This window comes from Dermacentor silvarum, chromosome 3, assembly GCF_013339745.2.
Source record: "Dermacentor silvarum isolate Dsil-2018 chromosome 3, BIME_Dsil_1.4, whole genome shotgun sequence".
Classification (NCBI taxonomy): Eukaryota; Metazoa; Arthropoda; class Arachnida; order Ixodida; family Ixodidae; genus Dermacentor; species Dermacentor silvarum.
This window is the reverse complement of record NC_051156.1, coordinates 89676661-89695569: the sequence shown is the minus strand read 5'-3', so window position 1 is coordinate 89695569 and position 18909 is coordinate 89676661. Positions and strand designations below refer to the sequence as shown.

The 18909-nt window shown below is 46.1% G+C and overlaps 1 protein-coding gene across 1 annotated transcript in view; it reads left to right on the top strand.

Annotated features, from left to right (window-relative positions):
• The window catches only part of LOC119444545 (transmembrane protease serine 9), a 69592-nt gene that overhangs the window by 15681 nt on the left and 35002 nt on the right, over positions 1-18909 (top strand). The window contains exons 3-4 of the mRNA XM_049664636.1: positions 9779-9902; positions 18451-18595. Of these exons, the coding sequence (XP_049520593.1) occupies positions 9779-9902; positions 18451-18595 (269 nt within the window). The remainder of the gene's footprint in view (positions 1-9778; positions 9903-18450; positions 18596-18909) is intronic.

Genomic DNA, 18909 nt, shown 5'->3' with positions numbered 1-18909 from the left:
CCTGACAACCGTCAAGTTTGTCATTGATGCGTTTGAAGCCCAATTCTATCGTGTTTTTTTTTCCCTAGTTTGAGCTTTCCCTGGCTCATAGGGCTGCAGATGGTTATTTTTTCCAACGCTTTAAGGCTATAATTCTCCATGGAGATGAAACAATGAAAAAACGCCTAAGCGTTTCTAGTTATCAAAACTTGTTGCTACTGCACAATGCGCTATCTTCTTCTGTGCTGTGCCTATTATAAAGCTCATAGTTTTAATTCAGCACAAAGTTGAAGCGACGTAGTGTCTGTGCCCACGGTGTTTCTCATTATGTGGCCTACGGTGTGAACCAACGTATACGCATGATGTATGTCAGTTCTGTCTATGATATGACGCGGGACGTCAGTGCGATGCTATAAAAAAAAAGAAATGACCTATAAAATGACGTACCGCCATTGTGATAATGTGAAATAAAATTCTTCTCACGAACGAAGCGAATAACTGTCGCATGCGTCCAAACACACACACACACACACACACACACACACACACACACACACACACACACACACACACACACACACACACACACACACACGTGCACGCACGCACGCACACGTACACACACGCACACACACACACACACACAGTTATTTTTATAACCACAAAGAGGCGTACAGCTGGAGACACTTCGTTTTTGGTAAGAAAGAGCGCGGCATAAAGCTCATAAACACACCACTACGTTTTTGTTTTGCATACACAAAGCCGGTACAGGCAACAGCCAACGGCAGAAGCAGACGGCAAAAAAAAATGCCACTGCAGACGACAGCCATCATCTTCCTATGATTGGCCCGAGATGTTTATTATAAACCCCAGCCTAACATCAGTCCTGGGCGAAATGACGTCACTCACGTCTTTCACTCGCTTTGTGCGATCTTCTTTCTATAGTTTCCTCCTCTCACTTACTCTTACCTAAGAAACCCTTCATAGGCGTTTGTGAATCCAGCGCACGACTTTTCGTCCAGCCGGCAACAGTCTTACGATGCTCCACGCGTGCTGCGCAGTAGTCAGGTCAACATGACGGCGTGATAAAGCCGGTCACAGTGGTCCGGTATTATAATTAAATTATGGGGTTTTACGTTCCAAAACCACTATCTGATTATGAGGCACGACGTAGTGGGGGACTCTAGAAATTTGGACCACCTGGGGTTCTTTAACGTGCACCTAAATTTAAGTACACGGGTGTTTTCGCATTTCGCCTCCACCGAAATGCGGTCGCCGTGGCTGGAAGTCGATCCCGCGACCTTGTGCTCGGCAGCCCAACACCATAGCCACTGAGAAACCACGGTGGGTTGGCCCAGTATCGTGAAGTGAACAATGTGGAGCGTGCGCAACGCTAAGCGCGGTCACTAAAATGCGTCGTATCAGCAAGATCAGCATTGCCGTCGCTCGAATTATGCTGCCTAGTGCGCTCTCCCGGCGGCGCACAGTTCGATCACTTAATTCAGTGCGTTTGGACAAAGCTACGACATTTCTATGTAATTAGCGGTGTAAGTGCATATCGCAGCCATCGTACTGAAGGCGCGAACGAACTTCACATAAAGGCCGAGGCGCTTGCGGCATATGGCTGTCAACTCAATAATTATTTCATTTATGTGTAACTTCCATATTTGCCTTCACACAGCACACGTATCCGCAACTTCTCAGGCTTCGATTCTGCCACAGTGTTAGTTGTGGCTTCGCGTGTTTTGATTAGCCGCAAAAAGGTGGAAAAATACTTATCGAGAAAATTGTCAGGCAAGGAGACACAATCTCTCCAGTTACAGTAATTTAATGCTTAGAAGTATTCAAGCTATTAGACTGGGGAGGATCGAGGGCGATGATCAACGGCGAATATGTCAATAACCTACTGCTTGCCGATGACAGTGTGACAGCAACGCTGGGGACACATTGCAACGATTGAGGATCATGACCGAGAAAATGTGAGGGTAGGTTACCAAAGGTAATGTTGATTAACCTGCCAAGCGAACAAGAATCCATGATCGGCAGTCAGGCTAGAGAGTATGTAAAGGAGTAAGATTATATTGGTCAATTACTCATAGTAATGCCTCATCATGAGACGGAAATTTACATTAGAATGAAAATCGGTCGAAGTGCATATGGCTGGCATTACCAAATCGTGACCAGGAGCTCACCGCTGTCGTTGAACACAAAAGCGTATAGAATCATTCTATTCTTCCAGTACTATCATATGGGGCAGAAACTTTGATGTTAACAATTAAGTGTGAGAATAAGTTCAGGACCTCTCAAACAAGCGATGAAATGAAAAATGTTATTCCTATATAACACTAAGAAAAATGGAGAGAGCACTGTGGGTCAGAGAGCAAACGGGGGTAGTGTTAGTTGAAATCAAGAAGAAAAATCGGAGCTGGGCAAGCCACTTAATTTATAGGGCAGATAATCGGTGGTCTATTAGAAGTACAGAGTGGGTGCTAGGGGAAAGGAAGTGCGGTCGGGGACGGCGGAAACTTAGGTGGGGTAATAAAGTCAGGAAATTTGCAGGCATAACTTGAATTAAGCTAGCGCAGGTCAGGGGTAATTAGAGATCGCTGCGAGAGGCCTTCGCCCGGCGGTGGGCATAAAAGTACGCTGATGACGTTTTAGAACATACAAAATTTGTGCAGAATTTTAACGAACTGTTGCTCTTGAGCCTCATTTCGCTTCGTACTGCGAGGCCGCGTTCGCATGTTTACAGAAGGGTGTCGAGCGCCGCTTGGATACCACCTAAGCGGCAAATACCATACCGGTAACCATGGCATCATACTATATGTGCAGTGAATGCTCTGAACAAAGTGCATCAGTGTCGCAAGGTCGCCGAGTTGAACCTATTTGATCTGAAACCACCTATAATGTGGAACCACTATGTACTTCGAGTAGGTGCTGTGCAGTATACTGACGTGCACGTGGAAACTTATGGCAACGTTGGCACTGAGCATCGTGGTGATGTGGAATTGATTATCCTTGACTTCTATGAGGGACTACTTGGGCTATGACAGACATTGTACTTAAGGGCCCCAGGCCCTTACATCACGAACCTGTGATTTATTACCGGTCTCCAAAATTGATTTGTACGCCCGTTTGTGCATTTCGCATCTGTCGGAATGCGGTCGCCTGAACCGGTAAGAACAAATTCTTGACCTGGAGCGAGACATCATCGTGTTTTGTCAGCTGAGGAGAAGCTAAGAAGAAGCGATGAACGCTGATGCGATGTCAAAGTGTTGATAGGTAGGGAAGCTCACAGGTGTGGATGTTACGCAGTCAAGTTTTCTGTCATAATTTGGGAGTTTTGATAGTCACGGATTCTTTCTGCATTTCTATTTTAGGCTACTTTAATAGCTATCCGTGCCCTCGACAGGGATCCTATGCGAAGGGAGCGTGCTTGACAACGTTGTCGACCAGTCCCTTAGACGGTATACGAGCTGGCGAGGTAGCTGATAATGAGCGTTTGTGCGGCATTATAACCGCACCTGCATACCGATGAACGTACGGGTGATGAGCCCTTTGCCTTGGAGTCATACGAACCATATCATAGGGCACTTTTGTTTTATTGCGATAGCAATTATATGGACACTTCTACCTGAGTACTGCCGTCGCCGTCGCCGTGAGGTTCCGCATAGATTTCAAGGGCGATGAAATCGTCGCAGCGCGCCGTATGCGCGAGCGAAAGCGCGCGGGGGACGCGCGCTATCGCGGAGGGCGACCCCCCCTGCCCCGCGAGCTATCACGGAGAGCGAACGCTCGGCGGAAAGCAAACGTGAACGTCGCGCGAATGACCGTGGGGGTATGGGAGGGAGGGAGGGGGGGAGGCGCGCCGGCGCTGTGCTCCGGCACCAAAGGCGTATCTTGCCACTTAATCTCCCAAGCGAAAGCACCAAAGCGGGAAGAGGGGGGGAGGGGGGGGGCAGCTTCTCCTCTGCCAACAACTTCTCCTTTGCGGTTTGCCCGGGGATGCCGGTCGTCCGCACCGTCTCCTATCTCCACACGGCTCTGACCTTTGTATGCGCTGTGGATTCGCCGCTCAGTTTCCTTTGAAGCGATAGACCGCGCGAACCTGCGCTTGCTGCCAGCGTTTTGACAGTCGCTGGCTGCGGTCATTCAGTGTGATCTATTCTTGTTTCCTTGTGCGCGCTGACACCAGGATTGTTAATTCAGTTAGTAAGCCAATGTGTCCAAGTTTATGCAGCCGATAAAACTACAATCCCTCCTCCGAATAGCTCTCTACTAATTTGCTATCGCAATCGATGCTTCGCCTTTCGGGCGAAACTGCGACGTTTTTTAAATCTTTAATTAATTTCGAAATAAAGACATTTAGTAGCTTTGTAATAGGGTGGTAGTGGTGGTGGTGATGTATACACGCGGAGTGAGCCTGGCAGACGTGGCCGCCAATTGCTCCGACTGAATGTCTCTTTCCGCGCCAAATATGTCGCCATGTGTCCAGCAGTCCTGTCTCCCGCAGAAATGAGAGCAGAATGCGTAACACTTTCACCGCAATTCCTTTGAAGGCGGTGTGGTGAACGGGCGAGCGCCGTTGAGCTTGTCGGAGCTGTAGCAGACGCCCGGAAAAGGAAGCTGTCGAATAGGGGTGTGCAGTGATTCGTCTCTAGAGCATAGCCTCAACTACAGACGCGTGATGTGCAATCGCGATATCGGGCAACCGCGCTTCTTTCATTCCTTGTCGTTTAATCTGAGCTATGCTTCATCCTCGCTCTGATACGATGTCGTAAGTAAACTGCGCTGCCACTTCTGCGGCACGCTTATCTTAGCATAAGAACTTTTTCGCTAAGAAAGTGCGTAAGAACGGCGCAGCTTAGTGAATTCCGCCCCAGGTTCTCCCGCTCTATCGAGGGTACGAGTGTTCCTTCCCCACTTGGGCGTCCGAGACGCACCGCCAGAGACCGTCTACGCAAGTGGAGAATACTGCCGCTACGGATAGCGGCAATAGGTTCGCTGGATGCTTCAGATGGATTGAAGCAGACACATATGACGATTTAAAAACACTTTAAATAAAACCAAGGTACCAAGGGGGGAGGGTTACAAAGGCATAGCAATCGTACTCCCGCCCAAAGCTACACAATGGGCACAATAAAATGCTAATAAATAGGCAGCACCTACAAGCCAAGGCAGTTGACCTATGCTATGACCCCTTCCCCGCTCGCACCTCTCTACACCTTTTGGAAAAACCAATAGCGTAGTAGCTGCGGGCCATAGGCTAATGAAAGCTGTCAACGTGATACTTTAGGCTCGTGTACCCCGGTGGAGTAAATGCTTGCTCATAGAAGGTTTTCACGACGGTCACTTGGCAACGGTCTCCAAAAAGGGTTTCAAGAACGGTTACAATGAGAAAGGTGCGCGCGATGAATAATGGGTACGGCATTAACGCGTTCTGTGCAGACGACACGCCGGGCTCGTGCACATCATGAGCCAGCGGTAGTCACGGACCTCTCAGATTTTGCTGTCAGGACGACTACACGAAATGTACGTCACGAAGCACCGATATTCACCCTTCTTGAGGAAAGCTTTGTGCACTAATGGCCCAAATCACTATGTTGAGCACAAACGGCCAGCGGCGTCCGGTGTCCAATGATTGCACCAATGAACGCGCGCCATCAAGATAGGTGTGCGCCAATTGCACGGCAGCTGAGCGTGGGGTGCAGCTTGGGACTTTGTTGCGTGTGACGTGGCCTTCGTGCCCAGAAGACAGAAGAGCTCTAAATTATCGTACGGTCACTTGACCAACTTCAAGTGAGCCCTCACTATACAGGTAATACGGATTGGCTATTTTCAAACTCTTAAGTTGGCTTGCCACGTCACAGTTCTCCCAAAACCGTAAGCTTGATTTTGTTTTTAAGTTCCAATAATTACCTACCCATATACATGCCCGCACGGTTCTTTTTATTGCGATAGCAATTACAATTACAGTACAGGCGCATTTCTGCCATCGCCGTCATCGCAGCCGTCGTCGTCGGTGTGAGGTTCCGTATAATGTCCACGGGCGAGCACCGTACGCTGTATGTGCGAGCGGGTGAAAGCATGCGATGGTGCGCTGGCAATCGCAGATCGCGCACGCAAGGGCGGGAAGCGGGAAGGCAGCGCGCAGTCTTCCAGTCGCGCACAACGGTACGATGGGAGGTGGAGGGCCCGCGCTTACTGCGACCGCACGATCCGGTCGGACTGGAAGTCTTCGGGGGAGGGTGGACAGGTGGAGTTGCTGCGCTTTACTGCGGCCGCGCGCTACCGCCGGAATGGACGGCTCCGGGGGGAGGGGGCGATGATATGCGCCGCGAGTGCCCACCCGCGCGGCTGTATCTTAAAAGCCATCTGCGGCGGGGGCATAGTCCGCCCTCCCTGTGTTTTCGCGGCTAAGATCGCGTTGTAGCTAGCGCCGACACAAAGCTCAATCCGCTCGCTGCTGCCGCCGCGCTGACTCACTCCAGCGTTTTGACAGCGAGTTTCCGTGGTCATCGCGTGAGATGCGTTCATGTTTGCTTGTGCACGCGTGACACTGTGCATGTTAATTTAGTTAGTGTGCCAAAGTTTACAAGTTTATAGGGCCGATAAAACTACTACCCTTACTTTGTTTAGCTGTCCACTAATTTGCTATTGCAATCGATGATTCGCCTTTCGGACGAAACTGCGACTTTCTCGCACCCTAGACATTATTAGGTCTAGTTTAAGATTGTAGAGTTATTTTACTGCTACTTGTAATAGAAGAAACGACTTTTTAAGGTGAACCGAAATAAAATAAGCAGGCAAGTAGTTACACTGAACTAAAAGGCAACACAGTGATTCTCTGGCGATGTTGTGTGAATTCACATTACGAATGTTATTTTGGAGAACGAGCAGTTACGAGCTAAAACATCTGCAAACCCCTCCGCAGCACGCGACGGTAACAAATTCAAGCAGCGTCGCGCCCACTCGCAAATGCCGCAGAGGAGGAAAGGATCGGGGCGAGCCCATTTCCCTCGAGGATGATAAAAAGTTTGCAATGCTTCACAATAAAAGCACCAGACAAGAAATGTAGGAACGGCACAAACGACCCAACGTATATGAATGAAAAATTGTTAACTTCTGAAGCGGCCGTTTACTTTTGTAATACGTAACTGCTGTGCCGCAACATCACGAGCCATTGTCTAGGCATATTCATCGAGATCTGGCCTAGAGTGGCATACCACTATTCGAAGGAACTATGGATCTAGCGTCGACGGCAGTTGCAAATCAAAACACCTGTGTACTTAGATTTAGTTGCACGTCGTTAAAGAACCCCAGCTGGTCCAAATGAATCCGGAGTCCCACACTACGGCGTGCCTCATAATCAGATGGTGATTTTCGCACGTAAAACTTCATAATTTTTAGCTGCAAGCAGGGTGCTTGAGCCCGCAGGGGAATGATGGATGATGAGGGCAATGATGAGGGGTACATGGATTTGCCTGAACTTCGTCTTTCTGGCTCTAAATGGCTTCGTGACTTCATTAAGTGATCAATTTGAAGAAAGTTCTGCGTTATAAATAATGAAGCAAAGATTAAATAAAATTGTCTGACGGCAGGATTCGAACACGAACACAGGACATCTAGCACATAATCCCGATATAGAAACCACTACGTTAGACGCTTCTTTTTTCTTTCGTGGTATTTATTACGACGATAAAACTTACATTCGTAAGGTCCTAGTGGCCAAAACATTCATAACCACGTCTACAAGCACAGCACAAACACGTTAATTACAGTGAACAGTTGTCTAACAAGGAGCCAAAAGAACACACTTCATCAACAATAAATACCAGCCTCGTTGGAAAGCTCTTTGATCCTAAAGTCTTTTAGTTGTGAAATCATGTATAGGGAATGTGGCTGCGAATGTACAAATGGTTCTGCATTCCGATCCACCATGCTAGTTTTCCAGAAACTGCGCAACGCCAAAAGAAGCAGCATATCTAAAGGCACATCTTCCCATTTAGGTGGCATAAGATATCGCATCGTATGATGATTTAAATCAAGATCATTTTAAAACTCCGTAGGAGAACGTGCCAAAATAAGATGGATTCCTTGCAGTCAATAAAGCAGTGTTCTATAGTTTTAGGTACATTACAGAGGCGACAGTTAATTGAAGATACAACAATGCCATTCCTACTTGACCAGGCTTCAACAGGTAGCGTTTCAGTACGAACTTTGCAGAAGAATATTTTGGAGTGTGGAGAAATAGGCATTTTACTCACTCGTGCAAGCATGCCATGTCCAGGTAAGCCGATGTACAGTGCTCGGTATGACGGAGGCGGAAAAAAGCATATCAATTAGATCTTTATAGAGTTTCTTGCGTGAGATAGAGAATAATTATTCATTTGAGAACCTCACCGCCAGAAAGCGCACTGAGAGGTACACTTCACGCATGAACCCCTGCACATAAGACTTGAAACAAAATTTGCTGAAATGACTAAATTTAGTAAATCGTTGACGGGATGAACTGGCAAGAACGCCTGAAGTAATGGGTGAGAACAGTCTCGAAAAAGAAGAAATGAGACACTAATTGTCTAACACAAAGGTGAACCAGGAAAATTTCACCTACACTAACTGGTCTGAAAATATTGTCACACCTTATCTAGCTGATGCATACATTAGCTGATGACCAAATAAAGGTTGCAAAGATACGGTAAGCCGCTGAATATAAACCCTGGAACAATGAGTTATTCGCACTCAAGTTTTTCGAGGTGGTTTTAATCTCGATACTCTTCCTCAATCATACACAAGGAGCGGCACGGTGTTCATTCCAATATACACCGACACAGAGAAAATGCGATCTGTTGAAGCCCACACACCTATTACACAGTCTAATGTAGACTATAAAATGTTTGCAAAGGTATTATCAAACAAACTACATTTTCAATGCGGATTCTTATTTGTGGTAACCAGACATGCGGTGTAAAGCTCCGCTCAATGCAAACAAACATACACATCGCCCATACAGTATTAGAACTTTGTTCCAGTTCTTATGACCAACTAGCAATGCTTCAAGTAGACTTAACCAAGGCGTTTGATAGAGTCCGCCATTCTTTTCTGTTTTCTCTTCTCGAACATCCTAACGTCGGCTCCGTTATATTTAAAGGTGTGAAACTGCTTTATTGAGGGTTCATCTCATTTGGTTGTTAAAGGTCACCTGTCCAAGCCTGTGTCCATTTGTTCTTTTGTGAAGCAAGGTTGTCCCTTGTCATTACTTCTTGCCCTTTATTTAGCACCACTGTGGTGTTTAAACATGTTCACTCCAGTAATATTCATAGTTTGAGTGTATTTGGAACAAATGTAAAAGCGCCGGCATAAGCAGACGTCCTCGCTTTCTACTGTACGGACGTGTCCAGTGCAGAGCTGTGGTGTCCAAGATAGAGGAATTCGACACCATCTCTGATGTACGAATAAACTATGATAAAAGTTTGGGGCTGTGGTTTGGCTCATGGATCTGTAACCCGACACACTTAGCTGGTATGGAATTGTGTTTTGAGCCACCAAAATACCTGGGCCCCCCTCATGAAAGTTGAAGTGTGGTAGCTGCTTACGTTGCAGTGCATGAAAAAGGCTGCGCCTGGAGACCTATAAGCCTTTCAAAGAAGCACTGTTCTTGCTTCCTGTGTGAATAACAGCTGTTATTTCCTTATCTCCCTTTCATCAATAAAATACCGTGCCATGCAGTTCAATTCTCACTGTTCTTGGGCGTATAATGTCTTGAGAGTAGCTTACGCCCATTGCACTCCTCTTCCAGGGCCAAGATGTCCACAACTGTGAGGGTACACTTGGGTGCATACGCTCGTAGAACCAGAGACAATACAGAGGTTGTGTACAAGGTCGATGAAGTGTGCTCTCATCCACTCTACAAGCCAAACAAGGCAAGTTTCTGTTATTTGATCTTGCCGAGGTCTATTCTTTGCCTGAAAAAATGATAATCATTGCTCGAAATGGATTGTACTCTCCTTCTGTATCATCTTTCTTTTTATTGAGAGAAGCTATGTAGACCACAGGTCGCTTGTTTTAAGCCGCTGAGCATGGTAGAAAATGACAACATTGTTCTTGACAAGTATTCCTGAAACATCTGTTAATCTGCGGCTCATATTTCCACTATATTTTTCGGAAACTTGAGTAATTCTACACATTATTTTTCGACTGCTGCTAATAGCCGCGGCATGCCAGCAGGTGCCGTTTCTAAGTGAGGTTAACTCGCGTAAAACAGCGAAGTCGAGCCTAGCCAGTAGAGATAGCTTCTACACGCTGAGCCCCACGTGTGTTAGAGTTGCTGTCTGTGGCAGAGAGAGAAAAGATGCAAAGAAAGGCAGGGAGGTTAACCAGATGTAGTTCCGGTTGGCGGCCTGCCCGGACGAAGGCGTAGGGGGATAAAAAGCTAAAGAAAGTGGAAGGGGCAGAGCGAGTAAGAGATAAAGAGACAGGCACACAAACCAACCGCGTACACTAGGGAATGGCCGGGGGCAGCGCTCTTAGTCTCTCGTGAAGTCCCGATGACCGCAGAAATCTTGTAGAGCGAAGAAGACCTTCTACGCGGGTGCTGCTTGGGAGCACAGGCCTAGAGCTTTCTGTCCCGATAGTGGACGATTGTCCAATTGGTCCATAACTCTGTGCATCACTTACCTCTCGCAAGTGTTAGATAAATAGTTAGTTTCGCATTTCACAGTTTGACATTGTGTTTTGACCGTCGCTATCACGTGACAGTAGTTTACTTTTATTTGGCGCAAGTGAGATGGTACGTTGAGCTTAATATATTCCGCTGATTTAGGAACTAAAATGACTACAGTGTGTTTCCGCTCCTTCGGGAACTGTCCATGTTTTCACGCTTCACTCAAAACTCCCAGAAGGTTGTCTGCAGCCAGTTCTTTGACCTTCTCAGATACCTCATACGTTACACTATCATGTGTGTAGCGTAAGTTTCTTCTTTAGTTGCCCATGTAGCAGTGATGGATTCTGGATTCGTGATGAGAGAAGTTATACCAACGCCCCTACAGCACATAAAGTTATCCGCATTGCCGTGAGACGAAAAGAATGCCATGCGAATGTTTGCCAAAATGTTCGTTGTCAGATTCGTGTTCAACTAAATGTTGCATGACTGTGGGATTCCCACTATCAGTCTGCCTGGCGTGATACGCACACTGCAATTTTTCGAGGAAGGAGAGAACTGACTTTTCATAGAGGAACTAGAGGTGCTCAAAATCATGCACATAATCGCACATGTAATGCGCACTGTGTGCATCGTCAAGATTGGATATAGCGCATAGCGACATCGCATACTCTACGCCCGCTGCGCGTATCTCGTTAGTCGCCAGGGTGCCTCTTCCCAAGTAAGTTGGGCTGGAGACAGCCACTACTGAAAGAAATTGCCGCAAACAGGTGGACATATACAGGGTGTTTCAGCGAACACTTTCAAAAATTCTTAAAGGTTGCCTGTGGCAGATAGCACACTTCTAGTTCATGAGCTGGTCTACTCGAAGAGGCGGACATTACTTGCACAAGAAATTGAAATGCATAATCGAATAATTAACAGAAATTCATTAATTAAGTTTTTACTAATTGCCTGATGGCCCATATTGGAATTTACAAATTGTAGCCGTGGAGTTTGCAAGGCGGATCCACTTGGAACGAATTCTCGGGATGACATCAGTTTTGATATATTTATTCCCGAACTTTGCATTGGCGTTCCAGTTAATTTTGTGCTTCAATGCATAAAGCGACGTTTTGTTAAGAAGCTAACTGGAACGTCAATGCATTTCTTCGCAAAGTTCGGGAATGAATCATAATGGTGGTGGCTCATTTGGGAAATTTGAAATCAATTAAAATATATAAAAGGCAACATGAAATTAATATTATTCTCTATGTTGGCATATATCAAAATCACAATAACAGACAGAAAATCAAGCTATCAATCACAAGTGGCATCATACTCACCAGCATAAAGAAGAAAGACGAAAATGCAAAAAAAAATAGAAGACAAAGAAAGAGAAAAAGTAGAAAGCACAGCACGACACTTCGCATCACCCACACAGTGCGATCATTACAGGCGAGATTCTAGTCACGTGGGCTACAGAGTTTAAACTCAGCTTAATGAGCCTAATATCGAGTTGATGCACGACCTTTCGGAAACAATAAATCACTAGGTGCTGCTCGAGCAAGCTAGAGAGCGGGTACTCGCTCAGCAGCATACCGCGACAGCTCTGGAAAGTTGGGTATTTTAACAGCAAGTGGGCAAGCGTTTCGCTCGTTTCCACAAGCCAAGCAAGAAGGGCTCGGCGCACGCCCTTGCCGGTGAAAACGATGTACGGAGTTAACACACCCTATGCATAACTTCAGCAATAGAGACCTACTCGTACGTGTTACGCCGGCGGCACTGATCGTCGCGGCATTTGCTTTTGCTTCTATGCTCAGTCGTTCGTTGTCTTCATGCGGAATGTTATTTTTAATTTAGTACAATAAATATTATTGCGAGCGATTTTTACAAGCCTCCATCGAATCTGTCCTGTGTGCAGCGTCAAATTTCATAAAGTAGACACAAGACGCCTAGTGAAATGATAGTATGTTTGTTTTGCTTATGAAAACGCTCGTTTTGGGTTATTTGTGCGTTAATTCAATGTTGTCGCACCAAGAGGGCAGCCGCAGTTCCCGTAAGAAGCTCCGCTGGATGTCATCAGCTGAAAAAGACAAATTACAAGCATGCGTCATTTGGACATTTAAACCTTATAGGAAAACTTGGTGTAAAGGTGAAGCGTGCGAAAGTGGTGAATGGGCGACAGCACGAAAAAAGGTAATTCGCATTTACAACGCTGCCGTATAAAACATTCGACTCAACCGAAACAATACCATAAATAACATACGACGATGGTACGTTACGTGCACAGAGGTGGCCAGAAAATCGGCTGCCAGCCCCACCATGCTAGACGCTCGCAGAATGCCTTGTACTCGCACTCATGACAAATGCATGGGTACAAAGCCCGTTTTAAGTCATTCAGAAGAAGGAATTCTCGTGGTACAAGTTCCTGGTTTTTGCGCTCCTCGGCGTTATATTTAGCGCGTTCCGCCGGCACAAACACACTCGCGTGTTATCACTTGTCGCTATCCCTCGCCACGTTTTCGAGAAACGTTAGTGCCGGAAACTACCAAAAGAAGGTATATGTCGTTGGGGGTGGGGGGCATAATGCGCCACAAGCTTGGCTCCGTAAGATTTAGTCAACGTAAAACTAACCAATGGTAAACTAACTGCGTTAAAGTGGCCGACCTGTCTTTCGCTAACTGCGTCACAACGCCTTGTGCTACCAGCGCGCCCGAAAAGTACCTCAATGAGTACCGAAGTACGTTACAATATTGTTGGGACCCATAGAAAGCGTCACAAACATGTCTCAATAAGATTCAGTACACGCCAAACTAACTGCGTGACAACGGCTGACCTTTCTTTTGCTAATTGCTTCATAATGCGCTAACTGCACAACAGCAGCCCAGTTGTCTTTTTCTAACTGCGTCACAACGCCCGGTGCGGCTAGCGTGCCCAAAAAGTACCAAAAAAGTTACAATAATGTTGGGGCCCATAGAAAGCATCACAAACATATCCCAATATTATTCAGTAAAGGCCAAACTAACTGACCACAATGGCCGAAGTGTTGTTCGCTAGCAGCATCATGACGCCCGGTGCCGTGCACTCAGCCTAAATAGTTTGCACACTGTCCAACAGGATTTCTCGCGTTACCGTGGTCCAATAGCGCATATGTGTCGTGTCGAAGTGCAGAAGAAACACAAGGTCAGAGCTACTTAAAAAAGCAGTGCTACAGCAAGAAAAAAAATTTAAGAAATACAGACGAGTTGCTGAACAGGCGAACGCCCACAAGTGGAGGAGTTCTCGCTCATTTCGGTGGCGTCTGATGTATTGCGCATGCAGGCTCGTCGCTAGGTAAAGCAAGAAAAATAAGTTCCAAAGTATACGTTCATGTATACTTAAAGGTATTTAATTTTAGTGGGAAATAATACAAAAATAAGACATCGTCTGTTAACTTCATTTCACATTATTTTTTTCCTGTGCTCGTGTCAGCTAACGGCTGATGAGAATACTAGCGTGAAGTATTTATGGCCAGTTTTTCAATTTATTTCTCTATGATCAACTCCCGGAGAATTGGCGGTAAAAGCGAGATTCTCATCATAAAATAGGTATTTCCCTCCATTTATGGACGATAAGCCAGAAAGTTAGCGCAACTAATTCAAATAACAAATTATATAAACTGGGCAAGTACAAACAATAATTGGAATAAAGTTCTTAGTCTATGACTTGTACTGCCACTTAAAATCCCCAATGTCCATTAATACTTATTCTTCCTTTATTATCGGGCCCTGAAAACGTTCATTGGTCACCAATCCAGCGTTCGGGCCAAAAACTATGTTGCTTCTTGTTCTAGGGGAACACACAATCCTGTGTACCGAAGTAAGACACAGAGGGAGGTGGTTGGAAACTCAAATATTGTACTCTCACAGCCACACGAATTGTATGTTTTGTGGCACCAACGCAAGGCCGATCGGGGGAGGGGGGTTCTTCGTCTGCCAACAATATTCGGCGAGCAACTGTTCAGCATCGCAAAGTTATGTTTGATGATTCATATATCTTCTCAGCTCGGCGATCCTGGGGATGCTCACACGAAGATGAATGATACGCATTAGACTCCACACCTACAAAATAAAAGAGTCACAAGCACAAGAGAATAACTGGTCCAAATACTAACATCTTACGAACGCGTGGGGCGAAAATATACCCTTCCAATAGGTGTCACTGTTTCGCCGAGACACACTGTTAAGGCTGAACACTGCAAAGCTGAATCACATATTTTCGCAGTATCTATCACGTAAAATTCAGAGGCGCGTGGTCATATACGGAAGCTTTTGAGAGTTCTATCTGATAATCTCTACCTGCACATACAGGTGAGCTACATTATGCAGGTGCACAGGAAGTCGCACTGTACGTTCTGCTATATCCAAGCAGTCGTAGCTAACCTTAATGAACGTCAGCCTGTTCAAGTGCTATTATGTCTGGAGGAACTCTTATGTTTGAGAGTCTGATGACTAAGTCAAGAAGACAAGCTCTGAGTGACCTCACATCCCACGGCAGGACGAACGGCCGAGTGTGTGCTTTCGTACCGTGCAACGTCATCAATATACGTCTGCATGTTATATGACCAGAAACTTTGCTACTTGCAGCCTCCTAAGACAATACCAAGTGCTGTCAAAAGCTGTTCTTGAGCTAGAACAGGGGGAATATAGCGTCGTATGTTTAGCATGCAATTGTTATTGAGATGGATTTTCAGCCGGCTAATAATTGCGCCATCATCTTCTCACAGGCTGACCTTTCAGGAAACTCAATCTGTTGATGCTACGAGGCAGGGATGACTACGACTAAGCGTAAAGAAATACATAGCACCATGGTCGTACGTACATGGTTCCATGTTCTCTCACACAACCATTTTAACATTTACTGCTAGGTGAAAGCGTCGCCCAGTACTGCCCCTGTCCTGCGACAACAAAGGCAGTCCTATGCTCGGACTTTGGTTAACTTAATCACCCCATCTAGTTTTTCCACGGCTCCTGAAGCTCTTCAGGGCGAAGACACTCGCTTGGTCACTTAGAACCTATATATATATATATATATATATATATATATATATATATATATATACATATATATATATATATATATATATATATATATATGACATCTGTGAAATATCGCATATTATATATGTCAACATAAGTTGTACCAGAGTCCTTCAATACTTTTCTCCTGGTCATGAAACTCCCGCGTACCGCTATGGGAGAGCTTCATATAGCGCCCGCAGTTGCGGCGCCGCGGCGCTGGCGTCGCTAGAAGGGCGACGGGGAAGGCGGCCGCTGCCACCGGAAAGCGGAGTTTCGGTGCGCCGTACTGTTGTGAGTGGTTGTTTTTTGTTTCGTCTGAACGTGTCTGTCCATGTAGTGACATCGACACTTCTTAATTCACATTAGCAGTGATGCCTAACACTTGCTGTGCGCCAGGCTGCCGCTGCGGATACGAGGGCGTCGACGAAAAAGTATCCTTATTCTGTTTACCAGCGAACCCGGAACTACGCGACAAGAGACTGCCGGATTCTCGTTCGAATCGGAGTATTTTCGCGTGTGCGAGAAACATGTTGATGCGGGAGACATTATTCGTGCGGACGTGTGTACAGTGAATGGAAACGTTGTGTCACTGGCACGCGATCGACCCAAACTGGTAGAAGACGCTATTCCGAAGATTTTCTAAGGCGTACCAGTGTATATTGTCTAAGCCCAAAGAACGTTCGCATGCAACGACACGGCGCCCACCTGCAAAAAGGCGGCGAACGCTATCATCAAACTGCGCTGAAGCCGAATTCGTGGCGGCCGTCGCATCTGCAGACGTCACCGATGCAGCCGAAGAAGAAATTCGCGGTTAGTCTGGCACACACCTTTCGAGTATGCTTCTTGCTCACTACGCAGGCAAACTGGCATCACTCTCATTACGAAATTCCTTCTTTTGGACGATATACTACTGGAGCCGGCTGAGTGCATGCAAGATATCTATCGTCCGGAGTCAACGAAGGACTGCATTTTGGACTACCTTGGTGGCTAGATTGCATGAAAGTTTGCTAAAATAAGCTGCAAGGACTGCCTCGAAACACTGAGGAGAACCTCCCGAGAGCTAAGTGCACTGACCGAAATAAAGACAAGGGGATTTTTCAAGTGCCATCAGACCAGCTTTTTGCCTTCTGGAAATTGTGGACGAGCACCTAGAAGTGTGCACCGTGGACAATATAGCCTGTGCCAATGTCTGCATGAACATTGTTGAAGACATCCTGCTGAACGACCGCACTTCCTCGGCCAGTGTTGGCTGCGCAACACGTTTTGTCAGCGCTACGGCTGAAGGTGTGCACTTTTTTTTTATTAAGTGCCGTTTGCATTTTTTACATGCGAAAGGAACAGGCCATTTCGTGCTGGTGCTCGTTCATCCTGTCCAGTCACAGGAGAGGGAAAAGCAGTGCCAAATAATTTTTCGAGGTGTTTTGTCTCAAAAGTTGGTGGATAGAGATCCAGCAACTTTTCTTTCAGTCTATCAAACGCAGTTTTAATTGCAATCATATGTGCACTAGCGCTTGCGGCACTTTTGCATTCTTGGCCCTTGCTAGTAATTACTCCCTAATAATCGTATACTATGCCCTCCATTCCGCCCTTTTACAAAGTAGACACTGTCGTGCAAGGGGTAGCGACGTGGTTAGCATAAGTGAAAATGCTATCCACAAGGCCTACGCAAACTTGTTTTCTGTTAGGCAGAAAAAATAATTAAAAAATTGGCTCTAGTTGGGTGAAGAAAACTGAGTATAAAGACAAACAAGAGAAACATGCACAAAATAATAAATTTATTCAGTTTGATCGGTAAATGTAGTCTTGAATGACCCACTGACGATGGAAGCCCCGAGCTGGTTTCAATCTGCGCTGGTATTTTTATAAAAAGACTCGGGTGGTGTTTTCGGGCGACTAAGTGAAACGCCAATCTTGAACTGATGGTCACTGCGACATTAAATGTGAATGGATTAAAAAAAACACACTCACGCAGGTTTCAACAGATCATGTTTAAATTTGTATGCGTAAATGCAAGAACTTTCGCTTAGAAACCACACATATCCTCTATATCTAGCATGCGCAGTTCACAGCTGCTGCTGCAATTAGTGCCAAGATGACTTTATTCAAGTGTGCCTGTTCTGCGCGCGAAATTACCATTGGCAGCTTCGCGATGCCCCAGAATAAACAGCCAATTAGCAGGAGAATAAGCGCTGCGGTCCGCCAGTGCGCAGTAGGGCGCACCATAACTTCTTGCGCAAGCAACGTTAATTTGTGGGTCAGCTAGGCTTAGTCATGGCGCACTGTATAACTTAAGCACGATTTTAATCACCTACACAGGAATCAAGAAACGTAGGTATAGGTACGAGCACAAGCGAAATTGCAACACTTGACGGGCAGCCTTGGGTGAACCATTGCTAACAATCAATGACTTGAAGTAATAAACAACTCGCATGCTATCTTATTTGGTCAGTAGTAAGCACTGCTACGTTCAGTTAGCAGACACAGTGCAATAAAAATGTGGGCGAGGTGTTTTTCATGGCAAACATCCACGCGAACGCGCGACTGGCCTTCCAAGCGCGGCAGATCGGTGCCCTTCTACTCACGGTGGCGCCTCTGGTGGCAGCTTTTGTCCCTATATGAAACTTCGGCGGGAGTTTCATGACCAGAAGAAAGCATTGAAGGACCCTGGTTGTACTCACCTCGTATATTATTTAGACTAGTGGATTTGCTGCAATTATATTTGCTCATATTTACAACGCCTTGAGAATTGGTTTGTTTCTAATGCATTAGGCTAACACCCATGACATCGCCATCCTCAAACTACGGGACAGTGTAACCTTCACACGGACAATATCCCCGGTGTGCCTTCCCAGCCACAAAGAGGAACTGCCTGAGGGAGCCAAGTTCTACGTCACAGGATGGGGTTCCACAACAAGTAAGGCGGAATGCTACCTTTGTGTTTTGGGCACTCTAAACATGTTCACATGCATACGCGTGGCTTCGTCTTAGTATAGTACATAACAGGGGAATTCAGTCGCATCTACCCATCGGCTAGATATGTTCATATGAACCATTGAAACACATTGTCGTGGTCTCGTTCTTCTTCCTTACCTTCTGCATTCAACACTATGTTTTCATGAACCAGATAAAACCGGGCCAAAAACAAGTCGTAGCGTTCACGTAAATGCTAGCGCGTGGGGCAGAGCGAAGCGCTCAAGGGAGTTAGCTCAACTCGCTCGTAAGAAGTGC